At 39.6% G+C, this 17,343-nt stretch overlaps 1 protein-coding gene across 1 annotated transcript in view; it reads right to left on the bottom strand.

Annotated features, from left to right (window-relative positions):
- The window catches only part of SORCS2 (sortilin related VPS10 domain containing receptor 2), a 1,789,666-nt gene that overhangs the window by 469,107 nt on the left and 1,303,216 nt on the right, over positions 1-17,343 (bottom strand). Inside the window, exon 7 of the mRNA XM_053704165.1 lies at positions 12,430-12,548. Within this exon, the coding sequence (XP_053560140.1) occupies positions 12,430-12,548 (119 nt within the window). The remainder of the gene's footprint in view (positions 1-12,429; positions 12,549-17,343) is intronic.

The raw sequence follows: 17,343 nt of genomic DNA, 5'->3' as shown, positions 1-17,343 counted from the left end.
TATTAGTTCCTACATAGGCTGGTACCAGTTCAGTTTAGGAATTTAGGATTGTGGGACACATATTGTACTATCTCATTATTTTATATCACTCACTGAGTGTATTATTCCACTATTATTATTTTTGTTTTTCTATTTTTCTTGCATTTTTTCACCTTTTGGTTTGATATATACACTATATATCAACACACACATTTGATTTCATTTTTTGGCATTTTTTGGCGTTTGTATATTGCACACTCCCTTCAACACTGCTCCTTTTTTATGAGATTGTTTGATTATATTACAATTAGTATGATTATTATCTTTGTATAAACATCAGATTAGTTTATTTTTTCACTTGTGAATTGCCAAATCACTATAGATCATTGTTATCGTCACTAATGTTTTAGGAGAATTTGTTATTTAATCAATAATTCCACTGGCTGATCGGAACAGCCAATAGAATGCGAGCTCAATCTGATTGGCTGATTGGATCAGCCAATCGGATTGAACTTGAATCTGATTGGCTGATTCAATCAGCCAATCAGATTTTTCCTACCTTAATTCCGATTGGCTGATAGAATCTTATCAGCCAATCGGAATTCGAGGGACGCCGTCTTGGATGACGTCATTTAAAGGAACCGTCATTCATCGTCTAGTCGTCGGTGAAGAAGGATGTTCTGCGCCGGAGTTCTTGAAGATGGAGCCGCTCTTCGTCGGATGGATGAAGATAGAAGATGCCGCTTGGATGAAGATGTCTGCCGGTCCGGATGTCCTCTTCTGCCCGGATAGGATGATGACTTCTGCCGCTCCGGATGTCCTCTTTTGGTCCATCGGTGCCCGGCTGGGTGAACATGACTTAAGGTAGGGAGATCTTCAGGGGTTAGTGTTAGGTTTATTTAAGGAGGGTTTGGGTTAGAGTAGGGGTATGTGGGTGGTGGGTTGTAATGTTGGGGGGTGGTATTGTGTTTTCTTTTACAGGCAAAAGAGCTGATTACTTTGGGGCATGCCCCGCAAAAAGCCCTTTTAAGGGCTGGTAAAAGAGCTGGTTACTTTTTAATTTAGAATAGGGTAGGGACCTTTATTATTTTGGGGGGCTTTTTAATTTTATTAGGGGGCTTAGAGTAGGTGTAATTAGCCTAATATTCTTGTAATCTTTTTTTTATTTTTTGTAATTTAGTGGGGTTTTTTTTGTAATTTAGTTTAGTTTATTTAATTGTATGTAATTGTATGTAATTTATTTAATTAATTTATTGATAGTGTAGTGTTAGGTTTAATTGTAACTTAGGTTAGGATTTATTTTACAGGTACTTTTGTAATTATTTTAACTAGGTAGCTATTAAATAGTAAATAACTATTTAATAGCTATTGTACCTAGTTTAAATAAATATAAAGTTGCCTGTAAAATAAATATAAATCCTAAAATAGCTACAATATAATTATTCGTTATATTGTAGCTATATTAGGGTTTATTTTACAGGTAAGTATTTAGTTTTAAATAGGAATACTTTAGTTAATAAGATTTAAATTATTTTGTTAGATTAAAATTATATTTAATTTAGGGGGATGTTAGGGTTAGGGTTAGACTTAGCTTTAGGGGTTAATACATTTATTAGAGTAGTAGCGAGGTCCGGTCGGCAGATTAGGGGTTAATACTTGAAGTTAAGTGGCGGCGACGTTGGGGAGGGCAGATTAGGGGTTAATACTATTTATTATAGGGTTTGTGAGGCGGGAGTGCGGTGGTTTAGGGGTTAATACATTTATTATATGGCGGCGAGGTCCGGTTGGCAGATTAGGGGTTAATAAGTGTAGTTAGGTGGCGGCGACGTTGGGGGGGCAGATTAGGGGTACATAGGGATAATGTAGGTTGCGGCGGTGTCCGGAGCAGCAGATTAGGGGCTAATTGTGTAATGCAGGTGTCAGCGATAGCGGGGGCGGCAGATTAGGGGTTAATAAGTGTAAGGTTAGGGGTGTTTAGACTCGGGGTTCATGTTAGGGTGTTAGGTGCAGACTTAGAAAGTGTTTCCCCATAGGAAATAATGGGGCTGCGTTAGGAGCTGAACGCTGCTTTTTCGCAGGTGTTAGGTTTTTTTTTGGCCCAACCTGCCCCATTGTTTCCTATGGGGGAATCGTGCACGAGCACATTTTTCCAGCTAGCCGCTACCGTAAGCAACACTGGTATTGAGAGTTGAGGTGGTGGTAAATATGCCTTTATGCTCCCTTTTTGGAGCCTAACACAGCCCTTCAGATAACTCTAAATACCAGCGTTGTTTAGAAGCAGCGCTAGAAAAAAAAGACGCGTAGCTAACGCACCCCTTCGGCCGCAAAACTCTAAATCTAGGCAATAGCATCAGTTTTTAGCTCCCACCACTGAGGCAATGTGCAATATCCACTTACAGTTTAAATAAGATTCATTAATCATCTGAAATTAATGAGAGTTTCTCTGTTGAAATGTTTATTTCCTATTTATATGTTTACTTAAAGTGCTGGTAAATCCTAGCATTTTTTTAAACACTAGGACTTACCAGTGCTATAAATAAAGGGTACTTTCAGTCATGAAGTATAAAAAAGTTTATGCTAAATGTACCTTTATCTGCCAATAAGTTTATGGCCGAATGGCTAGCTCTGCTATTGGCTTAAAGGGCCATAATACCCAAATGTTTAAACACTTGAAAGTGATGCAGTATAGCTGTAAAAAGCTGACTAGAAAATATCACCTGAACATCTCTATGTAAAAAAGAAAGATATTTTACCTCAAAAGTTTCTCAGTAGCCACATCCCATTGTAAAGGACTTCTAAGCAGCATATCAGTATGTCTGTCCCGGGACAGCCGAAGGGATGAGCTTCGTGCACTCTCATGTTATTTCCCTATTCAGTGTAACTAAGTTTACAATGAAATCTCATGAGAGTTAAGTCAAATCTCATGAGATCACAGTAAAAGAGTTCATGACCTCAGCACTGCTGATGCTGATTGGCTGCTGTTCATTTCTTCATTTTTAAAAAAAATTGTTTACCTGCAGCTGGGAGCAGCTGAAATATAACTTTTTACACAGAACTTACTCTTCTGAGCTGAGGAAATTGTGAGGTAAAATAACTTCCTTTTTTACATAGAGATGCTCAGGTGATATATTCCTGTCAGCTTTTTACAGTTATACTGCATCAGTTTCAAGTGAGTTAGCATATGAGTATTATGTCCCTTTAAGATGTAAATGTCAACTCATTGAAAAAATAGCGTTTTGCTGTGGGCGGCCGGAGGTGTTCCCTCAGCATAAACTTGCTTGCAAATAAAGGAGCTTTCAGCATAAACTTTTTTTATACCTCATGACTGAAATTCCCCTTTATTTAGCACTGGTAAATCCTAGTATTTCAAAAGCATTAGGATTTACCATCACTTTAATATGTTTTTCCTTTAGCTAATACAGGGGTCAATCACAATCTATTGGCTGAGGCCTTTTCGGCTCCCTTTCTGGATGAAAAGGCTACTTTTCGATTCAGCACAATCGCGATCAGCTATTTCCAGCACCAGCGATCATGTTTTTAGATTCCGCCATAAAAGTCCTATTTTAACTATGGGGCTGGAAAGTTCTCACTGATCGTTATTTTCAATATACTTTTGAAAATCTTTAAAGACAAGTTTTGACTTTTCATGTTTTACACCTCAAGGTCTTTGATAATTACCCAGATTGGCAATTTGGACATGTTTCCAAGTATTCCAAGACTAGATTTAAACAGTCTAGTATACTGCACATGTGCAAGATACTTAAAAATGACCACAGGAGGCACAGCAGAGGTGTTTTAACAAACATGCGGCTAGATTATGAGTTTTGCGTTATGGCTCATAACGCTGCTTTTTCACTACCACTGCTATTACGAGTCTTATAGGTATAGCTGTACCGCACACTTTTTTGGCCATAACGCAACATAACTTACGCACCTTTCAAAAAGTCCTTTCAATGGGACTTCCATAGCGCCGGTATTACGAGTTTTGCCTGGGAGGGCAAAAAGTGAGCGGTACAGCCTATACCGTCAAGATTCGTACCGCCATCTAAAGTCAGTAGTTATCGATTTTACTCTACAAAGCTGTAGCATAAAACTCATAACTAAAGTGTTACAAAGTACTCTAACACCCATAAACTACCTATTAACCCCTAAACCGAGGCCCTCCCGCATCGCAAACACTAAAATAAAATTATTACCCCTAATCTGCTGCTCCGGACATCGCCGCCACTATAATAAACATATTAACCCCTAAACCGCCACACTCCAGCATCGTAATCACTAGTTAAATATTAATAACCCATAATCTGCTGTCGCCGCCATATATAAACACTTATTAACCCCTAATCTGCTGCCCCAATGTCGCCGCCACCTACATACATTTATTAACCCCTAATCTGCCGCCCCAAACGTCGCTGCCACCACTATACTAAAGTTATTAACCCCTGTTCCAACCAGCCAATAGAATGCAAGCTCAATCATATTGGCTGATTGGATCAGCCAATAGGATTGAAGCTCAATCCAATTGGCTGATTGCATCAGCCAACAGTATTTTTTACCCTTTAATTCCGATTGGCTGATAGAATTCTATCAGCCAATCGGAATTCAAGGGACACCATCTTGGATGACGTCCCTTAAAGGGAACCTTCAGTGTATGGCTGGCACCGGATGAAGAGGATGCTCAGCGCCGGATGTCTTGAAGATGGAGCCGCTCTGCATCGGGAGGATGAAGATAGAAGATGCCGTCTGGAAGAAAACTTCTGCCCATCTAGAAGAAGACTTCTGCCCGCCTGGAGGATGACTTCTTGCCGCTTGGATGAAGACTTCTCCCGGCTGGATGAGGATGGATATCCGGTCTGCAAAAACTGTAAGTGGATCTTCGGGGGTTAGTGTTAGGTTTTATTAAGGGTTTATTAGGTGGGTTTTATTTTTAGATTAGGGACTTTGGGCAATGGAAAAGAGCTAAATGCCCTTTTAAGGGCAATGCCCGTCCAAATGTCCTTTTCAGGGCAATGGGGAGCTTAGGTTTATTTAGATAGGATTTTATTTGGGGGGTTTGGTTGTGTGGGTGGTGGGTTTTACTGTTGGGAAGTTGTTTGTATTTTTTTTTACAGGTAAAAGAGCTGATTTCTTTGGGGAAATGTCCCGCAAAAGGCCCTTTTAAGGGCTATTGGCAGTTTAGTGTAGGCTAGGGTTTTTTTTATTCTGGGGGGCTTTTTTATTTTGATAGGGCTATTAGATGGTGTAATTAGTTTAAATATTTGATAATTTCTTTTTTATTTTGTGTAATTTAGTGTAATTTAGTTAATTGTATTTAATGTTAGGTTTAACTTTAAGGCAGGTTAGGTTTTATTTTACAAGTAAATTTGTATTTATTTTAACTAGGTAGCTAGTAAATAGTTAATAACTATTTACTAACTAGTCTACCTAGTTAAAATAAATACAAACTTAGCTGTGAAATAAAAATAAAACCTAAGATAGCTACAATGTAGCTAGTTTAGGGTTTATTTTATAGGTAAGTATTTAGTTTTAAATAAGAATTATTTAGGTAATGATATTAATTTTTATTTAGATTTATTTTAATTATATTAAAGTTAGGGGTGTTAAGGTTAGGTTTAGGGGTTAATATATTTATTTAGTGTTAGTGATGTGGGAGGCCAGAGGTTTAGGGGTTAATAACTTTAGTATAGTGGCGGCGGCGGTGACGTTGGGAGCGGCAGATTAGGGGTTAATAAATGTATGTAGGTGGCGGCGACATTGGGGGCGGCAGATTAGGGGTTAATAAGTGTAATGTAGGTGTCGGCGATGTAGGGGGCGGCAGATTAGCGGTGTTTAGACTCAGGGTTTATGTTAGGTGTAAACATAACTTTTGTTTCCCTATAGACATCAATGGGGCTGCGTTACGGAGCTTTACGCTCCATTATTGCAGGTGTTAGGTATTTTTTTAGCCGGCTCTCCCCATTGATGTCTATGGGGAAATTATGCACAAGCACTTCAAACCAGCTCAAAGCAGCGCTGGTATTTGTGTGCGGTATGGAGCTCAATGCAGCCATATCGTCGGGATTTTGCAAACCTGTAATAGCAGCGCTATTAAAGGTGAGAGGTGGCAATAACTTGCAAGTTATTAGCGAGCCAGCCATAACGCTAAACTCGTAATCTGGGTGTATCTATTCATTAAAGCTCTATTCATCACTATTGTATAGGCCGTCTGGGTACACATTTACATATTTACGTATGTATGTGCTGAATACTTGAGATCCTGTACAGCTAAGGGGATATGCAGGAAAAATCACATCAGGACCTCAACATCTACAAATGGGGTGTAGCAATATCTTTATGTAAACGTTCAATTCTAAGTCACACTTGCACTGTAGTCATTGTCACTAACAGTACTGGTGTTTTCATAATTGACCTTTCAAATGGGATTACACAACTGTAACTTCAAAAAGAACCTACTGTAATCTGATTACATCCTCACCACTCATCTGAAAGCTGTTTGTATCCTGGCATGTTGGCCATACTTTGCATTATTGATAAATGACTATATTGTCAATTCTAATATTTGACAAGTATTAACAATATTTATTTTGGTTTCCATATGCGCTGTTTCCAGTTTGGCATGATATTAAAACAAGATAGAGTCTACAGGTTCTATCAGAAGCACTTATGATATATTCTATATTCTTATAATGGATTTTAAAAGTTCTGAAACTGTAACACAAGAACCCACTTCCTCAAAAAATGCTATCTGCATAAAGGATGTTTAAACAACATTGCGCTTTTGTGACCAGATATTTATAGGGGACACACCTTTGTGCACACTAAGTCCAATCACGTTTATGTCAGTGCCTTTATATTACTTGCTGCTACATTATTGAACTCACGTTTGCCAAGGCACAATCCCATTTAGGTGTTTTGACTTGCGTGCATAATGGTGTGTCCCCTATACAAACCTGCTCATGAAGGCGTAAATATAATATATGCAGATAGCATGTTATGAGGGAGTGGGCTCACAATTTACAGTTTCAGTATTTTACGTTATTTTATATTTTAAACAAACTATTTACTATTTGGTTTACATTTATTTTTTATCTTATCTGTAAACAATGGCTGGCAAGTTTTTTGTTCTCTCTAAATTATGTTATTAAAAAACTATTATTTATATTCTCTAAAATAAAACAATTAACCCCTAACATTACACCCCCCCAAAAAAAAACTAACACAAAAAAACATAAACTACCCATTGCCCTGAAAAGGATATTTGGCTTGACATTGCCCTTAAAAGGTCATTCAGATCTTTTTCTGCCCATAAAAAAATCCTTAATTTTAAAAAAGAAAAAAACTAACTCTAACCCCAAAATTGGTACTCACCAATGATGATGGGTGGCGCTCTATCTTTATCCCGGCGGCACTCCATCTTCATCCATCTTCTTCCATCGGCGGTCCATCTTTTATCTTCATCCTAGTGGCGGATGTCCATCTTTTATCTTCATCCCATTGGTGGATGTGAAGTTATCGGCAAGGGTGCTCACCTTCATGCGGTCTCCAGTCGCACACTTAAGATTGAATGCAAGGTACCCCTTTTATATAGGGGTACCCTTGCATTCCTAGTGGCTGATTTGATTCTTCAAATTCAAATCAGACAATAGGATGAAAGGAAAGCTATTTATTTAGGGTTGGCAATGTGGGGGTATGGCGGTTTAGGGGTTAACTGTGTAGTTTATGGGTGCAAGTGTACTTTGTAATGTATTTTTGTTGTGTTTTGTGAAACTTTTTAGTTTTAGAAAACACTGTACCATAGCTTTTAGATTGCAGTATGGATTGATGCGGAAAGGACTATTGCGGTAGCGCAATGGCAATTTCTCCCGACTTGTAATATCAGCAGAAGAAAAATGGATCACAAAATCGCTGTTGCACTAGCGCAAAGTTAGTTGTGCATCACTTGAAATTTTGCTCTATATGTTTAATTATATGTAGTAAAAAAATACAGTATACGTTTTTAAGTCTGAACCTTAAGAGTTTTCAAATTCTGAGAACTGATAGAGAACTCGTTTCCCAAGCCTAACCCTACTCTATATCGGTCCCAAATTGTTTTCAGCAGAGAATATTGCATAAGATCTGCCAAACAATGGAGATTTGTTTAACTTAATGATCATGGCCAGCTGTCCAGTAAAAAGTCAGAATTAGCTCCTCCAGATAAGTTAAATGGTGGGTGTAGTTTTACTATGGCAGCAAGCAAGGTGATAATGCATTCCAAACATATACAAACATACCCTGCATGTTAGTTTATTAACCCGTTTATGGGCATGCAATAAATAACCAGCCATTACAAGTTTTTGATTATTGATCTGTTGCGCATCGCTGCATGACTTACCACTTTCACTGCGCTAGGTTCTCATGCCATGTCTCACAGCATGAGAACAAGGCTCCCATTGGAGCCTATGGAAGCTCGCTCTATTAAATGTAAAGCTTCCATGCAATGCGAATGCAAGGTCACTTTCGCATTGCGGGCCACTTCAAATACCAGCGCACATATTATGCGCTGGTATTATGAGTGGAGCACAAATATCTCGCTTGTGAAAGCACAATTTTGTGCTCCACTCGGAATCTAGCCCTAAAACTGGTAAAGCTCTGCATGTTTACACTGGGCGCCGCCATCTTGTAACACACGTATTGTTGCATCATGTGACAGAAGCAGTGCACTTTCACAGATCAGTGCTGGCTTTTTGTCAGTGGTACATTGCACTTTGGATTATGTCACACAATAGAAATTCCTCATAAATAATATAGACAAATGCAGCACTGCAACGTTCCTGCTCTGAATTATGCACACTAAACTGAAGTGCATGATATACCTTGTTAAGAAGACAACAGTGATCTGTGATTGTGCACCGCTTCTCTTTTATGGTACAAGAAAACTTTAACCCAAGATGGCAGCGTCCAGTGTGAAGGTGCAGATTGTCACTAACCAGCAATTGTAAAGGGTTAAAACAAGAGAATAGCTTTGAAGAAACCTGCAAGCAAAGGAGAGAAAAAATAACAGTACCATGCAACTGTAGTTGTACCTAGCAGTGTAATGTCCCTTGAAGTGTGTGTGCTTGCCTATATGTGTATGTGAGTGTGTTTGCATATATATGTGTGTGCTTGCCTATATGTGTATGTGAGTGTGTTTGCATATATATGTGTGTGCTTGCCTATATGTGTATGTGAGTGTGTTTGCATATATATGTGTGTGCTTGCCTATATGTGTATGTGAGTGTGTTTGCATATATATGTGTGTGCTTGCCTATATGTGTATGTGAGTGTGTTTGCATATATATGTGTGTGCTTGCCTATATGTGTATGTGAGTGTGTTTGCATATATATGTGTGTGCTTGCCTATATGTGTATGTGAGTGTGTTTGCATATATATGTGTGTGCTTGCCTATATGTGTATGTGAGTGTGTTTGCATATATATATGTGTGTGCTTGCCTATATGTGTATGTGAGTGTGTTTGCATATATATGTGTGTGCTTGCCTATATGTGTATGTGAGTGTGTTTGCATATATATGTGTGTGCTTGCCTATATGTGTATGTGAGTGTGTTTGCATATATATGTGTGTGCTTGCCTATATGTGTATGTGAGTGTGTTTGCATATATATGTGTGTGCTTGCCTATATGTGTATGTGAGTGTGTTTGCATATATATGTGTGTGCTTGCCTATATGTGTATGTGAGTGTGTTTGCATATATATGTGTGTGCTTGCCTATATGTGTATGTGAGTGTGTTTGCATATATATGTGTGTGCTTGCCTATATGTGTATGTGAGTGTGTTTGCATATATATGTGGGTGCTTGCCTATATGTGTTTGTGAGTGTGTTTGCATATATATGTGTGTGCTTGCCTATATGTGTATGTGAGTGTGTTTGCATATATATGTGTGTGCTTGCCTATATGTGTATGTGAGTGTGTTTGCATATATATGTGTGTGCTTGCCTATATGTGTATGTGAGTGTGTTTGCATATATATGTGTGTGCTTGCCTATATGTGTATGTGAGTGTGTTTGCATATATATGTGTGTGCATTCTTGTCTGTAAGTCTGTGGGGTCTATTTATGAAGCAGCGGATGCTATTTCCGCCTGAAGCAGAGGTTAAGAAGCAGCAGTCCTAAGACCGCTGCTCCTTAACTCGTCTGCTCCCTCTGAGGTGGTGGACAGCAATCAGCCCGATCGGATACGATCAGGTTGATTGACACCTCCTGCTAGTGGCCAATCTGCAGGGGGCAGCATTGCGCCAACAGTTCACCAGAACTGCTGGTGCAATGATAAATCAATGTGCGGCGGACATGATATGATACAGCTTATCATGTCCGTCCGCACCTTAATAAATTGACCCCTGTGTTTGTCCTTGCATATGTGTGTGTGCACTCTTGTCTGTAAGACTGCATATGTGTTTGCATTCTTGTCTGTAAGTCTGTGTGTGTGTTTGCATTCTTGTCTGTAAGTCTGTGTGTGTGTTTGCATATGTGTGTGTGCATTCTTGTCTGTAAATCTGTGTGTGTGTGTGCATTCTTGTCTGTAAGTCTGTGTGCGTGTTTGCATATGTGTGTGTGCATTCTTGTCTGTAAGACTGTGTGTGTGTGTGCATTCTTGTCTGTAAATCTGTGTGCGTGTTTGCATATGTGTGTGTGCATTCTTGTCTGTAAATCTGTGTGTGTGTTTGCATATGTGTGTGTGCACTCTTGTCTGTAAGTCTGTGTCTGTGTGTTTGCATATATATATATGTGTGTGTATTCTTGTCTGTAAGTCTGTGTATGTGTTTGCAAATGTGTGTGTGTTTGCATATGTGCGTGTGCATTCTTGTCTGTAAGTCTGTGTGTGTGTTTGCATTCTTGTCTGTAAGACTGTGTATGTGTTTGCATATGTGTGTGCATTCTTGTCTGTAAGACTGTGTATGTGTTTGCATATGTGTGTGTGCATTCTTGTCTGTAACTGTGTGTGTGTTTGCATATGTGTGTGTGCATTCTTGTCTGTAAGTCTGTGTGTGTGTTTGCATATGTGTGTGCATTCTTGTCTGTAAGTCTGTGTGTGTGTTTGCATATGTGTGTGCATTCTTGTCTGTAAGTCTGTGTGTGTGTTTTCATATGTGTGTGCATTCTTGTCTGTAAGTCTGTGTATGTGTGTGTTTGCATATGTGTGTACATTCTTGTCTGTAAGTCTGTGTGTGTGTTTGCATATGTGTGTGCATTCTTGTCTGTAAGTCTGTGTGTGTGTTTGCATATGTGTGTGCATTCTTGTCTGTAAGTCTGTGTGTGTGTTTGCATATGTATGTGTGCATTCTTGTCTGTAAGTCTGTGTGTGTGTTTACATATGTGTGTGCATTCTTGTCTGTAAGTCTGTGTGTGTGTTTGCATATGTATGTGTGCATTCTTGTCTGTAAGTCTGTGTGTGTGTTTGCAATATGTGTGTGTGCATTCTTGTCTGTAAGTCTGTGTGTGTGTTTGCATTCTTGTCTGTAAGACTGTGTATGTGTTTGCATATGTGTGTGCATTCTTGTCTGTAAGACTGTGTATGTGTTTGCATATGTGTGTGTGCATTCTTGTCTGTAAGTCTGTGTGTGTTTGCATTCTTGTCTGTAAGACTGTGTATGTGTTTGCATATGTGTGTGCATTCTTGTCTGTAAGACTGTGTATGTGTTTGCATATGTGTGTGTGCATTCTTGTCTGTAAGTCTGTGTGTGTGTTTGCATATGTGTGTGCATTCTTGTCTGTAAGTCTGTGTGTGTGTTTGCATATGTGTGTGTGCATTCTTGTCTGTAAGTCTGTGTGTGTGTTTGCATATGTGTGTGCATTCTTGTCTGTAAGTCTGTGTGTGTGTTTACATATGTGTGTGCATTCTTGTCTGTAAGTCTGTGTGTTTACATATGTGTGTGCATTCTTGTCTGTAAGTCTGTGTGTGTGTTTGCATATGTGTGTGCATTCTTGTCTGTAAGTCTGTGTGTGTGTTTGCATATGTGTGTGTGCATTCTTGTCTGTAAGTCTGTGTGTGTGTTTGCATATGTGTGTGCATTCTTGTCTGTAAGTCTGTGTGTGTGTTTACATATGTGTGTGCATTCTTGTCTGTAAGTCTGTGTGTGTGTTTACATGTGCATAAGTTGTGTGCGCGCATCTGTGTATGAGTGTGAGTTTGTGCATATGAGTGCATGCTCGTGTGTGCACATGTAAGAGATTTATTTTATATTAAAATGTACATTGTTCTATTATTTTCATTGATCCTTGTAACATAGTTCAGTAACCACTATTGTCTATAAATGCAGTTAGACTGCCAAATAATGCACACTAATGATATTTTGATACTTTAAATGCTTAGCAGTTGTCGGCCTTGTCAAGCATTGAATATACATTAGGTAAAATGTAAAAAAAATGACTCAGCATTCATTGTCATAACTTCCTTAAACATATGCCATTTTACCTTAAGGAAGACGTAATCATCCTGTACAGTTAGAGAATTTCGATCGATAGCTCCAGTGAATGGAAATGTTAGTGCTTTGGCAGAGCAATTTTGAATCTGGCAGGTCACGTATCGATAACCTACGGAGAAAAATCAATAGTGGAAACATTAACAGTTTGAACAAACTAGTGAAATAAAAAATGCATTTTTAATATAAATATTGACTATTGTCTTTGTAACTGAGGTGGAAAACAGCAAATGCAAGAAACGTATTGGGAAATATCCATAAACCATGTGATATTAAATACAAATACATTAGAATATGAAGCAGTATGAAAGGATCAGCATCTGCAGTAGTGTCCTATACTTTAGCTTGTGTGTGTTAATAATAAATCACACCAATCTCTAGTGTCTATTAAAATATTTATTTGTTAAAACAGACCTAGTAGGTCTAAAACACTTTAAAGCTAAGATACATTTCTTAGCAGTAAAGGGATAGAAAGATCTTAAGCTCCATATGTGCATTTGTTATATCTGACTAGAGGAGCAGGATTCAAACACCATTCCTAGTCAGAAAGCTGGGAGTGGTTTGTATTGCATCAATGAAGACTTCATTTGTGTCACACAAGCCACTGCTGACTCTCACCAAGATTATAAGTTAGGCGCTAAACCGAGTGCATAAATAACGCAAAAAAATTAGCGGTATCGCACTCTCCATAGCGCTGTCATTACAAGTTACACAAAAACCTTCTTTTGTTATGCGTTATGGTTTATTAAGCTCCATACCGCACAAAACCCCCCAGGGGTTTGAGGGTTAATAGGTTTAATATAGTATTTGCGATGTTGGGTGGCAGTTTAGGGGTTAATAGGTAGTTTATGGGTGTTAGTGTACTTTGTAACATTTTAGTTATGAGTTTTGTGAAACATTTTTGTTTCGCAAAATCCATAACTACTGGTCTCAGATAGCGGAATGGATTGCGGCGGTATAGACTATAACGCAAGCATTTTAGCCGGACTGCACAACCTGTAATACAGGTGTTTTGAAAATCCTGCACTCAAAAGTCATTTTTTGGAGAGTTGCGTAAAAGCTAAAACGCTTGCGGTATAGCTGTACCGCAGCAACTTGTAATATGGGAGACCTGCATATTCCGCGCGCAAAGGTCAATTTTTCAGCAGTATAGCCGTACTGCACCATACCGCAAAACTTGTAATTTAGGTCTCTGAGAGTTCATGGTGCTTGAATAGTGGTGCAAGGAGTACTTACAGCATATGTACAAATGTTGTTGAAAAACAGAAATAATATTTAATGGAAACATATCTGCTAATGGCAGTACTGTATATTGCAAAAATGTTTCTATTTAAAAAGTAAATGCACTCATGCACATTTCAATATTGACCTTCCTGTCCCTTTAAGACAACAAATACCTGTAAATTATAATAAATTAGACATTTCAAGTCATTGTGACATGCTCCTTTCTCTATAGCCTTTATTTTGTGTACATATAGCATATAACCCAAAAATCAAGTGCAAAATGAAACCAGTATGAAAAAAGCATGTTATTTAATTACATTAAAAATAACACAATTATGTATTTATGTTGTCTTGTATGTGACACTTCCCAAGATGTTTAGATTGATGCAGGAAACAATATGATTTGCAATTTTTGCACACTTAAAGGGACAAACTACTTGAAAATTTGATTGTTTAAAAAGATAATTAATCCCTTTATTATCCATTCCCCAGCTTCGCACAACCAGCACTGTTATATTCATATACTTTATAACCTCTAAATCTCTAAATCTCTGCTTGTTTCTAAGCCATTTTAGGCTGCCTCTTATCTCAGTTGTATGAATGTTTTGAGCTTTTTACAGCCATACACTGCTAGTTCATGTGTGCCATATAGACAACATTGTGCTCACTCCTGTGTAGCTATGCAGGAGTCAGCATTGATTGGCTAAAATGGAAGTTTGTAAAAAGAACTGAAATAAAGGGGCAGTCTCCATAGGCTTAGATACAAGGTAATCACAGAGGTATATTAATATTACAGTGTTGGTTATGCAAAACTGGGGAATGGGTAATAAAGACAGGGCCAGCTCAACCATGGGACCAAGTAGTTCCAATGGACTCAGACAGCACTTGACAAGAGTTAGGACCACTCCTGTCTTCTGTTTCCGTTCATGAATTCTCAGGCTCCCAGCAGCATAACCTCATCAGGCACAAAGACACAGAATTGGTCCCCTAACTTTCTTCCCACTTATGCCGCAATTGTTCATAAGCAATGGTTGGCAGGTAGGCAGGCTTAATAAGGTCTGCGGCCAGGCTAGAAGGTTAATATGTTAATCAATAATGTTACTATTGGGGGATGTAATTGTATTTTCGGACCCAGGCAGCACAATGTCTTGAGCTGGTCCTGAATAAAGGGATTATCTTTTTTACATTTTCATGTAGACTGCCCCTTTAAGGTAGCCATCTAGAATCACTATTCAAAGAGGACACAATCTTCTTGAGTGAAGGAACTCATTATAAATGTATAAACCCTTCCAACAGAACACATGTGACTCCAGCCCCTGTCATCATGGTCCTCCCACAAGACACAACTCCCCCACAGAACACCTGTGACTATACCCAATGGCCTCATGGTCCTCTCACAAGACACAGCTCTCCCACAGAACACCTGTGTCTCCAGTCCCTGGCATCATGTCCTCCCCATGACACAACTCCCCCACAGAAAACCTGTTACTATACCCACTGTATTATGGTCCTCCCATAAGACACAACTCCCCCACAGAACACCTGTGACTACACTTACTGGCGTCATGGTCCTCCCACAAGACACAACTCTCCCACAGAACACCTGTGACTACACTTACTGGCATTATGGTCCTTCCACAAGACACAACTCCCCCACAGAACACCTGTGACTACACTTACTGGCGTCATGGTCCTCCCACAAGACACAACTCCCCCACAGAACACCTGTGACTACACTTACAGCATCATGGTCCTCCCACAAGACACAACTCCCCCACAGAAAACCTGTGGCTACACCTACTGGCATCATTGTTCACACACAAGATTTCCCCACAGGACACCTGTGACTATACCGACTCGCATTATGGTTCACCCACAAGACACAACTCCCCTACAGAACACCTGTGACTCCAGGCCCTGGCATCATGGTTAACCCACAAGACACAACTCCCCCACAGATCACCTGTGACTACTCCCACTGACATCATGGTCCTCCCACAAGACATGACTCCCCCACAGAACACCTGTGAATCAAGCCCCTGGCATCATGGTCCTCTCACAAGACACAGCTCTCCCACAGAACACCTGTGTCTCCAGTCCCTGGCATCATGCCCTCCCCATGACACAACTCCCCCACAGAAAACCTGTTACTATACCCACTGTATTATGGTCCTCCCATAAGACACAACTCCCCCACAGAACACCTGTGACTACACTTACTGGCGTTATGGTCCTCCCACAAGACACAACTCCCCCACAGAACACCTGTGACTACACTTACAGAATCATGGTCCTCCCACAAGACACAACTCCCCCACAGAACACCTGTGACTACACTTACTGGCGTTATGGTCCTCCCACAAGACACAACTCCCCCACAGAACACCTGTGACTACACTTACAGAATCATGGTCCTCCCACAAGACACAACTCCCCTACAGAACACCTGTGGCTATACCTACTGGCATCATGGTTCACACACAAGAAATAATTTCCCCACAGGACACCTGTGACTATACCGACTCGCATTATGGTTCACCCACAAGACACAACTCCCCTACAGAACACCTGTGACTCCAGGCCCTGGCATCATGGTTAACTCACAAGACACAACTTCCCCACAGGACACCTGTGACTATACCGACTCGCATTATGGTTCACCCACAAGACACAACTCCCCAACAGAACACCTGTGACTACTCCCACTGACATCATGGTCCTCCCACAAGACACGACTCCCCCACAGAACACCTGTGACTATACCCAATGGCATCATGGTCCTCCCACAAGACATGACTCCCCCACAGAACACCTGTGACTCCAGCCCCTGGCATCATGGCCCTCCCACAAGACACAACTCACAAGTATCCCTAACTAAGCCTATTCTTTCCAATCCAAAAAGGCACTGGGCAAATATTGGGAGGTGTGGAATGTGATTTCGCAACTTTAATGATTCAGAAAGGGCATGTCATTTTAAATAACTTTCCAATTTACTTTTCATCAACTTTGCTTTGTTCTCTTGGTATTCTTAGTTAAAAGCTAAACCTAGGTAGGCTCATTTGCCAATTTTTAAACTCTTGAAGGCCGCCTCTTATCTGAATGCATTTGAACGTATATCACAGCTAGAGGGCGTAGTTCATGTGTGCCATATAGATAACAGTGTGCTCACACCTGTGAAGTTATTTAAGAGGCGGCACTAGTTGCCTTAAATACACGTCTGTCAAAAGAACTGAGATAAGGGGCAGTCTGCAGAGGCTAAGATACAAGGTAATCACAGAGGTAAAAAGTATATTAATATAACAGTGTTGGGTATGCAAAACTGGGGAATGGTAAATAAAGGGATTATCTATCTTTTAAAACAATAACATTTTTATTGTTTAATCTCCATTTAAAGCAGCTTTGCATGAGGAGGATTATACTATTATAAACAAGCATTTAATTCAGATGTACAGAACAATACCCTCCCTCCCAGCACCTTCACATATTACCTGCAACTCAGAGTTGTTAAATTAATGCCGTAGTTCAGCTTCTTTGCAGTTTTAATGCCCGCAGTCTTAGAATGAAGCAATTATTCAACTTTCAAAACTAATCAAGCTGAATAAAAAAACCATTAACTCTCTTGCCACAATTAGCAAAACGGTGTACCAAGGCCATGGTATAACAGAGAGTATCCCCATCATACA

This window comes from Bombina bombina, chromosome 2, assembly GCF_027579735.1.
Source record: "Bombina bombina isolate aBomBom1 chromosome 2, aBomBom1.pri, whole genome shotgun sequence".
In the NCBI taxonomy this organism is placed as follows: domain Eukaryota; kingdom Metazoa; phylum Chordata; class Amphibia; order Anura; family Bombinatoridae; genus Bombina; species Bombina bombina.
This window is presented reverse-complemented; position numbering and strand designations above follow the sequence as displayed.